We start from the raw sequence: 14,838 nt of genomic DNA, 5'->3' as shown, positions 1-14,838 counted from the left end.
CCCCTGGTAATCGATGCAGGGTTGGAAAAAATGTACAGAGGAAAAATGTTAACCACAAGTTGTGATCCAGCTTAGCCCCTGAGTGTCCACCAGGTCATTCACACAGATGAGAAGCCGTATCACTGCTCAGGGTGTAAGAAGAGTTTTAATCAACAGAGTCATCTCCAAGAACACCAGTGCATTCACACAGGTGAGAAGCCATATTACTGCTCAGAGTGTGGGAAGAGTTTTAATTGTCAGAGTCATCTCGAAAATCACCAAAGCATTCACACAGATGAGAAGCCGTATCACTGCTTAGAGTGTGGGAAGAGTTTTAGTCGTCAGAGTACTTTCCAAAAACACCAGTGTTCATACAGTAGAGAAGCCGTATTACTGCTCAGAGTGTGGCAAGAGTTTCAAGCATTCAAAGACTGTGACGACACACAAGTGCACCAAGACCAGGAAATGGTCAGTAATGAGTGTAACTTCAACACATTCCCAAAGTAAAGTTCTCCAGGGAATGGTGCCTCCAGCCCAGGTTTCAAACTGTTTTTAGGGGAAAACAATCTGTTGTTTTAAATTGTTTCTAAAACATAAGTGGAAAATGAAATATAATTTCATGTGCTAAACACAGACATCGAAGCTAGTATAGTGTTTCCGATGTAATGATGGATGTTTTGACAAACACTTGACAGTGTACTTGAGACCCTCTTTTGTGTGTTTGTTTCCTACATGTTAACTAGTTCATGCTTATTGCAATGAAAGTGTCACTTTGTCTTCCCTTTTAAACTTTAGGAAATGTGCTCTGTATGCTGTATGTTTGGTGTGCTCTTGAGGACTGTAACGAAGGCGATATGACTGAAGACTGCAGCAGTGTTATGTTTTGCTGTGGTGGCCAGAACTGAACAGCTTTGTAATGAAGACACTGGAGTATAAAGGACTGCAAAACATCAAGCTATCTGAAGTGAAGTACTGGTGACATCTCCTATAACATTTTATTATAGTTCAAACACACCAGCCTCCTGAAGCCTGCCATTTTCTCAGAAACGTGGTGAACTGTAGAGGAAGCAGTTCAAGTGCAAAACCTTGAAGCAGGGCAACTCTTATTCTTAAATATATTACAGTTTAAAAGTTTACAGTCAGTGTTTTCAGTAATATGAAAGCAATTTAACTATACATACATTTAGAAAATGATTGTAATATGATTCGAGTACTGCACAACTTTCATCATTTATATCAATCATTTATAGGCTCCAGTCCTCGCAGGCCAAACAACTTCAGCACACTGCCTCATTAATTACACCTGATTCAGCTCATCTGTTCATAGCAATGCATTCATGAACTGAATTTAGAGTGTTAGACAGGGGCAAACACTAATCTCCACAGCACTTTGGCCTGATAAGTCCCTAGTTTGACATGTCTGCTGTTTGACATGAGAGCGATGTTGCAATAAAATGAATATCCTGAATCACCTAGGCTCTATCTTGCTTTCTTTGGGTGAGTAGGACGGCCCCTTCATCTTGCTCTGTCTGCCTGGATAGCATGACCCTTCATCTTGCTCTCTCTAAGTGGGTTTGACAGCCCTTCATCTCACTTATTCTGGATGAGTAGCATAGACCTCCATCTTACTCCTTCAGGAATTGAGTCCTGGAGGACATGATGGAGAGCTGGGAAGGTCTGGTTTGGCCCCAGCATGTCCATTGCTGTAATGGTCATTCAGTTGTATGAAGTGTATGCATTGTTTTTAATTTAGATTTAATTTGCATAAAAGATGAACTGCTTTGTCCAAGTGTGTGAGTTTGGACGTCTCTAATCATTACTTTCAGAGAGTTTATAAGCTATAAAGACTCAAGATGTACAAAGGTAAAGATGTACAAACTTAAACCTGGTAATTACTGAAGCCAAAAACACGGGTTACCGTCACGACATGAAAGTTTAATCAAACAGCTGATGTGCTGATTTGGGCTTCATGAATGGGTGCCTGAATACAATTGTCTGATCAGAAAAATACATACATAAGTAGACAGAGAGATAAATAAATCATTAAAACTAAAGTAACATGTCTATTTGGAAAATGTAGTGAGTAAAAAGTACAGATTTTTCTTTTGAAATGTAGTGAGTAAAAGAAAAAGTATTAAGTAACAGAAATACTCAGGTCCTGATACCTAAAAAAAGATTACTTGAGTACGGTAACAAAGTACTTGTACTTTGTTACTTACCACCTCTGCATATGGGGACATCTGTCATAACTCCCATGTTCATTAAATGTCATGAAGACCACCATGGGATTTTTGACCCTGTTTGATGCATAAAAAGAATATCTCCTTTTGTGCGAGATGTGTTACATTCTGTATAATTCCAACGTGGGTGGGCAAAGCTGCTGTAATTTGAAATTGTAGATATATAGTCATATCCAAACTTTGGCACCCCTGGTCAAATAAGTCAAGTCAAAGTTTATTTATATAGCGCTTTTTACAACAGGTGTTGTCAAACCGGGTCCAAGATCCCATGAGCAAGCCAATGGTGACAGTGGCAAGGAAACTAAACTCACTAAGAGCAAGAGGAAGAAACCTTGAGAGTAACCAAGACTCAAAAGGGGAACCCATCCTCCCCTGGTGGACACCGGATAGCAAACAGTGCTAGTATAAAATATTGTAATACAAAACGGGCAAAACAGGCAGAGCAATGGTTAATTAAATAGTTTGAGTTTATGCATCAGCAGGAAGGTCAGTTCATGCAGGTGAGGTGCAGATCAGCCAACAGAGATGCAGCTCTGGTGACTCTAGCAGCTCTGGTGGCTCACATGTGGCGACTCAGTCAGATGTCGCTCAGGGGCTCAAATAAAGGGAGCGAGAGAGAGAGAGAGAGAAATTGATTGACAGGACAGGTCCAATTATGGAGAGATATTAGTGAGTTAATAGTGCAACAACTGATATTAGCAAAATGCTTGTGCAAACATAAGTTTTGAGTCTAGTTTTAAAGAAAGTAGAGAGTGTGTCTGAGTCCCGAACAGAGGTCAGGAGATGATTTATTTTTTTTTTGGTCCTTAAGGACTCTAGCAGCTGCATTCTGGATCAGTTGGAGCTTATTTATTAAAATGTTGGAGCATCCAGCTAAAATGGTGTTACAGTAGTCCAGTCTGGAGGTTATAAATGCATGCACAAGTTTTTCTGCATCTTTTAGGGCTAGAATATTACGTAGTTTAGCAATGTTACGCAAGTGAAAGAATGCGGTTCTAACAATGTTGCAAACGTGTATCAAAAGAGAGACTGGAATCGAAGATGATGCCTAGATTTTTTACAGTAGTGCTTGGAATGACCGTATGGCCATCTAAATTGAGTTCAAAATTGGAGAGCTGAGATCTCTGCTTTGGGTCCAAGTAGTAGGACCTAAGTTTTGTTAGGATTAAGAAGAAGGAAATTGTTGGTCATCCAGCTTTTGATAATTTTAACACATTCTTCAAGATTATTTAGATTTAGAGCCTCATTTGGTTTAGCAGATATGTAAAGTTGTGCATCATCCGCGTAGCAGTGAAAACTAACGCCGAACCTGCGAATTATGTTACCAAGAGGTTGCACGTACAGAGAGAAAAGCAGCAGCCTGAGCACAGATCCTTGGGAGACACCATATTATACTAGCGTGCGATCAGAGTGTTTATCATTAACACTGACAAATTGATAATGGTCTGTCAGATAAGATTGGAACCACGACAAAGCCTGTCCTTTCATGCCAACCAGATTTTCCAGCTTATCAAGGATCTTGTGGCCGATAGTATCGAATGCTGCACTGAGATCTAAAAAGACTAGGATGCAAATATGGCCACTATCGAGAGACACAAGATCATTTAGTACTGTAGTTAAAGCTGTTTCAGTACTGTGAAAGGGTCTAAAGACAGACTGAAACATCTCATGGAGAGGGTTTTCTTGTAGATAGGAGCACAGTTGATGCTGAGACCACTTTTTCTAAGATCTTAGCAATGAAAGGGAGATTGGAAATTGGTTTATAGTTGGCGAGTTCATTGGGATCAAGATCTTGCTTTTTAAGTAGGGATTTAACGACTGCGAGTTTTAATGATTTTGGTACATATCCCGGACTGAGAGACGAATTTATTATAGACTGCAGAGGTTTAACCACAAAATGTTTTGTTGATATTTTAAGTGAAAAAAGTTAATACATCTACAGAGAGCATGCTTCTGCACATTTTATGCACAAGTAATATTTCCTTGATTGTTACGTCCAACAATGTATTGTTTGCAAGGTGTCTTTTCTTCTCTCTTGCGTAAGCTTTCGCTCTCCTCAGTTCCTTGCTCTCCTGGCTGTCATAACCGTCAGCCTTGTTTTCTTTGGGGTTTGTCTTTGTTTTTGTTGAGGGAGTTAGGTTATGTTTTTGTATTTTTGTTTCTTTTATTTTGTATAGGTAAGTTAGTGGATTGGGGAGGTATCATTTTCTTTGTTCTTTTGGCTGAGACCACTCCTGAAGCTTAAGCTTCCTTAATCCATAATAAAACTCATGAGACTGGTAATATGTGTTTGAGTGTGATTGGTCTGGCGAGTTGGGAATGGGAAGTTGGGGGAGACACTTATGCTGCGGCCTGCCCTAGACGGGTCGTAACGTTGATGAACTTAAATCTGGAAAAACATCAAATGTGACATACAATATTCTAATTTTTTTTTCAAGTCCAGCAAATATTAATTGCGCTCCAAAATGTGCAAAAGAAATTGTGTTTAAGTGTGTAGACTATTTGCTAACTTGTTTCACTAGGGGTGCTCAAACTGATGATGAGGTGTCTTGGTGAGCCAACACAGGCATGATATTTCAGGGGTGTCATGATGAGAGTAGGCGTCTACAGGTCAGTGCTCTCTGGAGCACTGGACGGAGCCTTGAGAACAGGCATTGACAAGCCAGAGCTCTCTGTAGAATGACTCGCTAAAGTGGGCCAAATAGCAGAGAAACTCACCCATGAAGTCCCTCTGCAGCTCTGGCTCCCCAGTGTAGATGAGGGGTTAGGCTGGCATTATGGAGACAGGCTTGATTGTGGCTTTATTAGGCATAATCCAACACATCACAACAGGCAGGGGTCAAAACACAAGAACAAACGGAGGACAAACAGTTTGGAACTCAAGGTTAGAAACACAGACACTTCTCAAACAAACAGATTAAACAAAGAGGCATATATCAAAGTCTTAATGAGTCCAGGACATGAGCTGCCTAGGTGTGTGTAATGGAGGAAATGGGGTGGAGCCAGTGCAAGTCAAAGTGACACTTTCCCTCTGTGGAGACTCCATGTGGACTCTCCAGAGAGAGGAGACATTATGACATTGCTGGACATGCCTCCTGAAACCTGCTGCAACCTCCGTTTTCCACAACTCAACTTCAGCCTGAGGAAGCAGCCATTAGCTGACTACTAGCGTGTTCTAGCTAAAAATGTACTGTTTACGGCTCTTTTGCTTTGTTTAGAATAAAATTAGTATTGAATATATTAAATATTGGTTTACAATGGTGGGTGTTTATTAAATTTTAAATCTATTACATATATCAATTGCAAGGGCCTTAGCTAGTCACTTTAGATAGCATGCGTGTAAGCCCATACAGTTTATCCACACATAAAATAGGATTTTGTCATTGGTAAATGGCCATGTGAGAGGAAACTCTGATTAATAACTCAGACTTTCGCTTTTATAGACTTAATCGTCTAAACAGTAATAGATAGATAGATAGACAGATAGAAGATAGATCACTTTGTTAATCCCAGAACGAACTTCACACATTACAGCAGCAACCAAGGAAAAGTATTGCAAGTAAAAGTAAGAGTAATAAACCTAAATAAACACCAATCCTCTGAGTAAATATAAACATAATATATGATAAGTAGTCCAGTATAGTGAAATATGTTTAGCTAGCAGCAATAAAAGCATGACATCAAGTGCAAAAATGCAGATATCCAATGAGCTTATTCAAAGAATGTACATGTACAGGTCGATCACTGTTGGTAAAAATGACCTCCTGTACTGTTCCTTGACACAGCAGAGCTGAATGAGTCTGTAACCAGAACTGTAGAACACTTCTCACCTCAAAGGATATTAAAGACACTCCTAGTATTTCAAAGGCTACAGCAATGGCCCTGTGGACTGGATTAAATCAAAGCATCTTTTTACCTTAAACAACATGACCAATTATTATTATTATTTGTATTTTTAAATCACTAACTAGCAATCAAATCTGGGTGTCAGTTTTCCTAAGAGCATTTGTTTAAAGAATGCTTCATGTTGAATTTTTTGGAAATTTAAATTGGAAGAGCAAATGCACATCTAACTATCATAACTTAATTACAATATGTATTGCAGTTTGTTTAAAGTGGCAATATTAAAGTATATACTTTTCATTTTAAATCCATTTGAAAGGTACATTTAATTGGATTTTTTCACAAAGGCAGTTAAGGGGAATCCCAAAGATGTTTCAAAATTTCTGCCATTAAATTTTTAAATTCACGGTTAGCATAAAACTTTTTTTTAATCATCCTGTCCAAATGAGACTGTACAACATACAAAATGCGTGTCCATTGCTGGTTGTCTTTTCTTCTGCACAGTGTAATTTAAAGTGTTTGTTCTCTAATTTAAATCTTGATATTATATCAAATCAAAGATTATACATGATGTTATGGTAAGTCCTGAATTCTGTGTGAAATCTTCACGAATCCTCTTTCCTATTGCCCAATCAGAGCGCTGGAGGTAGGGCTTGGCCGGAAACGGGTGTGATTTAAAATAACGACAGTTCCGCCTGTTTCCGTGACCGCGTGGTTACAGTGTACAGCCGCTTCAGGCCACGTGGTGGCGCTAATTCTTTAACTATGACTGTCTCGAACTGCACTCAAGCGGAGAAGCAGAAAGTTGTGTTGTGGTCAGCGGTCCACGCCTCCGCGCTCATACAGTATAGTTAGAGAAAGAGAAACAAGAGCTGAACTGTTGAAGGTAGGAAGCTGTCCGACTCTTTAACACTCACTGTTCTTCATTCACTCTGAGACAAACAGCTGGAGACACATTTGAGTCTGAAAATAAGATTTGATGAAGCGGCTTCATTCAAACGTGGCTGAGTGATGTGAGCTGTTGGACCAGAATATTTGGTTGATAATGTTTTTCTAGGTTGGCAAACGTAAAGCATGTTTGTTTCCGATATATATGCTACTTGGAAAATCTGTCAGTTAACTTATTGTGTTAATAAAGCTCTTATCGAGTGGATCTTTTTTTGCTTTCCAGCCAACTTTTGGAACAAGTTTTTTGGTTTTTGGCAGATCTCATGTGCGTCTGTTGTTTTGTGTATAAATACTTTCAAGTTAACTTATTCATTTTAAACAAACTATGAGGATGAGTCTTTATGTGCATAACTGTTCAACTGTCAGTTCATGAACATGTAAAGCAGATCTTATCAACCATTCACTTATAAAAATTGTGCAAAGACTTCATGCCAAATTGAACATGTAGCTTTAATTAATGCATAAAGTTTGATTGATATAAAAATGATTTGATTGACGTCATATCCAAGGTGGGTAAACATATTTGTGTGAATGTGTTGAGAAAATAACAGTTTGTTCTAGAACAATACGAAGTGCTTCCTGAGAGCTGTGAATGTCTGAGTGGGGGTTTCTGGTCAATGGCTGGTAGATTAAGAGCTGGGAGGAGTGACATCAGCAATTCTCTGTGGTGGTTGTTTGAGGTCTGTTTAGATGGGGGTGTAGTGTGTGAGAGCGGTTCAGGAGCTTGATGGTCTAGTTCAGATGTTCTCAGTTCCAGTGCTGTGTATATTTTTGTATTTTCCCTCCTCTAACACACATCTCAGCACGTGATCAATTTATTAGTTATATGAGGCTGCAATGTGAAAGAAAGCATAACAGTTTGTATAGTGTGGGGTCTCCTGTAAATGGGAACCTCTTGTCTGGTTGTATTTAATGAAAACTGGTGGTCCTTTATTTTTCACACTCTCTCTCTCCAGACAGCATGAATGTAAATAGAGTGTGATGGGGCGGGTAGTAATATTCGTGAACTTCGTGGTCCCAGCAGTATACGGCATCTGATTTGAATGCAGATTCATTGCTGAAAGTCTTGTTGGAGGTGAAAAGGTGCATTTATTTAAAGTAGTCAATAGGGCTGTTGCCATGGCAAACTTAGTTAATTTTTGACATAGCGGATCTTTGATTTAAGAACGTTAATTTATAGGAATGTTGTTTTAATAGCTAAACAATTCTTGTCTAGGCCAGATCTTTCACAATTATTACATAATCTGCTGACTGTGATTCTTTGTGCTGACTGTTATCATTCAAACTGATCATGATTATTTTTATTGGATTTCACATTAGATCTTTCTCTAATGCTTTACTAGACATGTAAATGTGTTTAGGTGTGTCAATAGCATAAGCTCTGCCTCTCACCATCCACTTTAATCAGGTTGGATGCACTCAAATGATTTCCACAAAAGTTTGTAAATGAAAAACACTCAGAATAAACAAAGAGGTGTAATAATGATATAGTTTTACAATGCAGTGTGTTGTTTCCCGCTATTAACCTTTATTACTAATTGTGTTAGCTAAAAAGTGTTAAAAGCTAAATAAAAATGGACTTATATGGACTATATGGGGATTTGTATTTTCCACAGACACAGATTCAGAGGCTGAAATTTTCAGAATCAGGAACTGATTTTCAGCAGAGAATTGGATAAAGCTTTGCTAATGGGTAAGTGCATAAAACAGTGTGTGTGTGGGTGTGTTTGTGGTAATTTGTGTTGGATTGATACCAATATTTTGACTTTGATATTAATGCCAGCTTTGACTCTTCTGTATTTATTCCAAATCAACACCCCAGACAACAGAATAATCAGAATAGGAATCAGGCATTATTGGCCATGCTGGCAGGCCCTGTCCATTTAAGGAGTTAATGGAGTACTTGAGTACCCAAAGATATGTTTAAATAAGGACACACTACCATGAATGCAAAGAATCACTCTCATGAAACACAAAATCTAGCACAAAAAGCATTCTAATGGTGCCAGTCTTATCCAGACCAGTTTAAGGGGGGCACAGAATCAATTATTATTATTAATTATCAATTATAATTAGAAAATTGTCCAAATCTAATGACACTTCCTTTGGTCTTGGCTGCATTGATGCCTCTGAACTTAAGGAGCCTTACACACAAAGTTATATGTTAGATATTTTATTTATTAGATAGAATTTAGAGGTAGCTGTGTGATTGATATTAGGCCAAGCAATATCTATCACTGGCTTACCCAAAATGGCTGCTAAAGTGTGCTTTTAATATTACAAAATTATCAATAAATAAACAAACAAAAAAATGTGCTACCTAAATATGGCAAATTTAAATTTCCATTTTTGCTTTCGGACAAATTTAGTTTAAATATTCAAGTTTAAACATTAAATATAGGGATGCACTGATATTCTTCATGTACATATCTGCCAATGGTGAAACATAATACATTAATATTTTTTTGTTTATTTATTTATTTACAAATATGTCACTGTTTGGGAACACATCAGATTTTCTTCGTTTTTCTAAAGAAGCACTTTAGCGCCTGTTCGTGAGTGAAATGATGGCCCATTAGGGCTGTTACGATAACTGCATTACTGCAATACCATGGTCATGTGATGTCTATCGTAGGGTTAAGGTCATTACCATCACCATTGCATTTATTTTGTATTACTTTTTGTTTTTGTTTTGGGGTTTTTTGTTTGTTTTTTTGCTGGTGAAAGTTGATTCACCATCATTAATCATGCTTGCATCAGTTTCATCAGTTTACTACCTTACAAGCAGCTCTTTGTTAGTTAGCTGAAAAAGCCTAGGCTGTAGTGTTAGCTGAGAACTGTTCCTGTAAATTTTAAGCTACATTACCTAGCATTGCTTTCTGTGGTCTCGATGTGGCTTAATTTAACATAGTAATGACAAAATGCTGAGTGGCATGCTGTGACGCGCTGAGAGTGTTCAGAGTTGTCGACGCAGCGCTGGTATGTGCACCTTAAAAGTGTAACACCTCTGTATCAGTCTGTGACCACTTTATGTGAGTCATGATTCTTCACAAGAGCTTTGGTTTCAGGCGTATTGCCAGGTTTATTAGTTGACAAACACAAGAACAAAACATTGGGGTCATAAAAAGGTACAGGCTACAGCTCTCAGCTCCATCTTGCCATACACATAACACCTATGACAGTGACCATAAAAGAGTGATCGTATACATTAGATACTGTAAAAATATGAAATTATATCACTTTATTCTGATTTGATATGATCTACTAGGCAGCTGCCTGACAAGAACCCATTTTCTGTTATGTTACTATAGCAACAATTATAGACTGTTATATTCAGAAACAACGCTTACTAAAACAACAGAAATACATGGGAAGATATTAATAAAGTAAACATAATGAAATGTACAGGAGCTGAGAGCTGTAGCCTGTACCTTTTTATGACCCCAGCGTTTTGTTCTTGTGTTTGTCGCTTGTATCTATAAGTGACAAACACAAGAGCAAAACGCTGGGGTCATAAAAACATGGACTGACCGATCACAGGCTTTGCTGCCAAGTTTTTGTTGTCTGTGGAGTTCATCTAGCTGCCATGTGTGCAACATGGCAAGCAAAGCCCCACACAACGTCTGCAATTGTTTGTTTTCTCTGCAAAAATGCCATATTGTTTGCTGAAGTTTGCTCAGGATTTATAAGTCAAATAAGCACTAAAACCTTACCAAATAAAAATGCTTGTAGCTGAATTCGTATTTAAGGTCCTTAATAAACTTGTAAAGCAGAGGATCCAGTGATATTCAATGGAAAAATGTACATATCATTTGGTTAACCACAAGACATGATGGTGGCGGTTTTAAAATAATTCCAGCCACTTTTGACATGGAGAAGTCCAGCTTAGCCCCAGAGTTTTCAATATCAGCATCAGCATGACAACATGATTTCTGTGGTCTATATGTCTATTTGGAGAGTTTGGCTGATTAGGTGATAAGCATTTCCGCATCAGATGGAAGTTTGTTCTTTCATTATAGTTTCTGCCAGTTGATGTAAGTGGAGCATTCATGATTGGGATGAGACTACTTTTGTTGCATTGCACATTGAGTGTTGATTTTTTTTTCTTCTTGCAGAAATGAATACGCACTATTTCAATTCTTCTCCTGCACTTGCCTACCCAGCTTAAATTTCCTTCTGTAAACATATTAGGACATTGCACCAAGAGGAATGTTAAGCTGCTGAAATAGGTTACATATAAGAAGATGGTGTTCAGAAGACGTTCCGGTATTGAGCAAACATCATCTGGTACCACACAGAAATGCAGCAAGGAGAGAACTCACCGCTGTTTGGAGTGTGGAAAGAGTTTTACACAACAGAGTACTCTGAAAATACACCAGCGCATTCACACAGGAGAGAAGCCGTATCACTGCACAGAGTGTGGGAAGAGTTTTAATCGTCAGAGTCATCTCCAAGAACACCAGCGCGTTCACACAGGAGAGAAGCCGTATCACTGCTCAGAGTGTGGGAAGAGTTTTAATCATCAAAGTAATCTCAAAACACATCAGCGCATTCACACAGGAGTTAAGCCATATTATTGTTCAGAGTGTGGAAAAAGCTTTAATCATCAGAGTCATCTCAAAACACATCAGCGCATTCACACAGGAGAGAAGCCGTATTCCTGCTCAGAGTGTGGGAAGAGTTTTAATCGACAGAGTCATCTCCAGCAACACCAGCGCATTCACACAGGAAAGAAGCTGTATTCCTGCTCAGAGTGTGGGAAAGGTTTTAATCGTCAGAGTTCACTCCAACAACATCAGCGTATTCACACAGGAGAGAAGCCGTATCACTGCACAGAGTGTGGGAAGAGTTTTAGCCTTCAGAGTTCACTTCAACATCACCGGCACATTCACACAGGAGTTAAACCATATTACTGTTCAGAGTGTGACAAATGTTTTAATCATCAGAGTTCTCTCAAAACACACCAGCGCATTCACACAGGAGAGAAGCTGTATCACTGCTCAGAGTGTGGGAAAAATTTTAATCAACAGACTTCTCTTCAAGAACACCAGTGCATTCACACAGGCGAGAGGCCGCATCACTGTCTAGAGTGTGGGAAAAGTTTTACTCGTCAGAGTTCGCTCCGAGAACATAAGCGTATTCACACGGGAAAGAAGCTATATCACTGCTCAGAGTGTGGGAAGAGTTTTAATCGTCAGAGTCATCTCCAACAACACCAGCGCATTCACACAGGAGAGAAGCCTTATGACTGCTCAGAGTATGGGAAGAGTTTTAAGCTACAGAGTCATCTCCGACAACACCAGCGCATTCATAGAGGAGAGAAGCCATATCACTGCTCAGAGTGTGGGAAGAGTTTTAATCGTCAGAGTAATCTCCACCAACACCAGCGCATTCACACAGGTATTAAACCATATCACTGCTCAGACTGTGGGAAGAGTTTTAATCAACAGAAAAATCTCCAACAACACCAGCTCATTCACACAGGAGAGAAACCGTATTACTGCTCAGAGTGTGGAAAGAGTTTTAATCATCAGAGTACTCTAAAAAAACATCAGCGCATTCACACAGGAGTTAAACCATATTACTGCTCAGATTGTGGAAAGACCTTTACTCAGCAGAGTCATCTCCAACGACACCAGCGCATTCACAGAGGAGAGAAGCCGTATCAGTGCTCAGATTGTGGGAAGAGTTTTAATCAACAGGTTCATCTCCGGGAGCACCAGCGCATTCACACTGGAGAGAAGCCATATCACTGTTCGGAGTGTGGGAAGAGTTTCAGGCATTCAAAGACTGTGAAGACACACAAGTGCACTAAGGGCAGTGGTGGAAATTAGCAGTAATGAGTGTAACCTTAACATATTCTGGGACTAAAAGTCTGCAGGGAATTGTTTTTCCAGCTCAGATTTAAAAAAATCCTGATAACTGTTTTTTAGAGAAGAAATCTGCATTTTGTTGTTTTACCCTGTTTCTAATACATGATCATACAAAGCAATATTTATGAGGAATATTAATAATATGGTGAAAACAGTTGAGATGCTCCACATTCAATATTTTGTTTACTTTCTAATTTAGTATATTTAAGCTTGTATAGTGTATCTATTGCAATAATGTAAGTTATGTCAAATATTTGATAGTGTGCTTAGCTTCTTGAGACCCTAAAGTGGCTTTTGCTCCTTTGATTTTTATGTTAATTAGTTAATGCTTGTTGTGGTGAAGGTGCCACTTTGTCTTCCTTTTTAATCTTTAGGAGATGTTATCTGTATGCTGTATGTTCGGATTGTTCTTTTTGAGGACTGTAATTAAGGAGATATGACCCTGAAGACTGCGGCAGTGAAGTTTTTGCTGTCCTGTGCAAAACTGAACAGCTATATATAGGAGACACAGGAGTATAAAAAACTGCAAGAAATCAAGCTATCTGAGTAACATGCTGGTGACCTCTCCTCGGTATGGTCTACGTATGCCTGTTTTTAGCTGCATAAAGTTGAATACAGGCCAGACGACAGCACATTAACTTTCCATTACTCTTTTCAGAGACTTTAGAGACTGTTGATTTTCTTTTTGATGCTTGGAGAGTGACTGTTCCCTGAGATGGTCGCAGTGACATGAGATAAGGACTTGTTTATACCCATCTCCAGTCTATCCCACCAGATATGTCAGCTGATGGTACAGGAGTTGGTATCTCCATCATAAGTGCTGGAAAAATCATGGAATTTCATGGACTTTTCGAGCTAAACCTAAGGAAATGAAGAACGATGTCCATCTAATCATGATGACGCAACGTGTCTGTATATGTGTTAAAACAAGATGCTAAACACTTTTTACAAATGAAACTGATGTACATGTTTGCACATGAGAATATGGGGTGACAGAGGAGTATCTATCTATCTATCTATCTATATCTATATATCTATCTTTGTCTCTCTTCTCCCTCTCTTAGTTTTACTTGATTTACTTGATTGATTTTTTTGTCTTTAAACTTTTGTCTTTGTTAAGCCTTTGGTGTTAGGTTTTGGGTGTTTTTATAAACATGTTAACTTGTTGAGATTATTTTTCTCCATTTTTTTTTCTCTATTTTTATTTGTTAAATAATATTTCGTTTTTATATTGCTGTAAACGTGAAAAAATCTATAACATTTTTTATCTGTTTTTCTCTTAATTCACTGTGTGGTCTATTCTTTAGTTTTTAGAATATATCACGTCACAAATAATAAATGGGTGTTTTTCTTTAGCTTCTAATATCAAACCAGGCCTTCTCAGTTTTCTGTGGCAAAAACTGACCATCAATACAAACAAGGTATTCCACCATGCTATATAACCTAATAGATGCATATCTTTTCTTTTTTTTGATGTTGTTCCATAGAATCAGAATTCTGGATGAGTATGTTACATGTACATTTCATGGACAAAAGTATTGGTACACCCCTTTATAATTATTGAGTGTGTGTTTCAGCCACACTCATTGCTGACAGGTGGATACAATTAAGCACATAGCCTTACTGTCTCGATAGACAATCACTGGCAGTAGAAAGGTTTGTACTGATCAGCTCAGTGACTAAACATGGCACTGTTATAGGATGCCACCTTTGCCACAAGCATTACCTGCCTGACTGCATTGTGCCAACTGTAAAGATTAGTGGAGGAGGGATAAGAGTGGCAGGGGGGCTAATGCTAGGGGGCTGTTTTTCAGGGGTTGGCTTAGGCCCCTTAGTTCCAGTGAAAGGAAATCTTAATGCTTCAGCAGACCAAGAGATTTTGGACAATTGTATGATTCCAAATTTGTGGGAAAAGTTTGGGGATGGCCCTTTTCTGTTCCAGCATGACTGTACCC

At 38.6% G+C, this 14,838-nt stretch overlaps 1 protein-coding gene across 4 annotated transcripts in view; it reads left to right on the top strand.

The window, feature by feature from the left end:
- Nucleotides 1-14,248, top strand: part of LOC118827368 (zinc finger protein 420-like) — a 34,691-nt gene extending 20,443 nt beyond the window's left edge. Inside the window, exons 1-3 of one of the 4 annotated variants that reach the window (XM_036598703.1) lie at nt 6,852-6,948; nt 8,627-8,703; nt 11,126-14,248. In XM_036598703.1, coding sequence (XP_036454596.1) covers nt 11,255-12,844 — 1,590 coding nt within the window. In that variant the 5' untranslated portion in view covers nt 6,852-6,948; nt 8,627-8,703; nt 11,126-11,254 and the 3' untranslated portion in view covers nt 12,845-14,248. Of the gene's footprint in view, nt 1-6,851; nt 6,949-7,095; nt 7,120-8,626; nt 8,704-11,125 lie in introns of those variants that run through there. The other 3 variants (XM_036598706.1, XM_036598705.1, XM_036598704.1) reach the window with 3 other exon arrangements.
- Nucleotides 14,249-14,838: the final 590 nt, after the last annotated feature.

Source organism: Colossoma macropomum, unplaced genomic scaffold, assembly GCF_904425465.1.
Source record: "Colossoma macropomum unplaced genomic scaffold, Colossoma_macropomum, whole genome shotgun sequence".
In the NCBI taxonomy this organism is placed as follows: Eukaryota; Metazoa; Chordata; class Actinopteri; order Characiformes; family Serrasalmidae; genus Colossoma; species Colossoma macropomum.
This window is presented reverse-complemented; position numbering and strand designations above follow the sequence as displayed.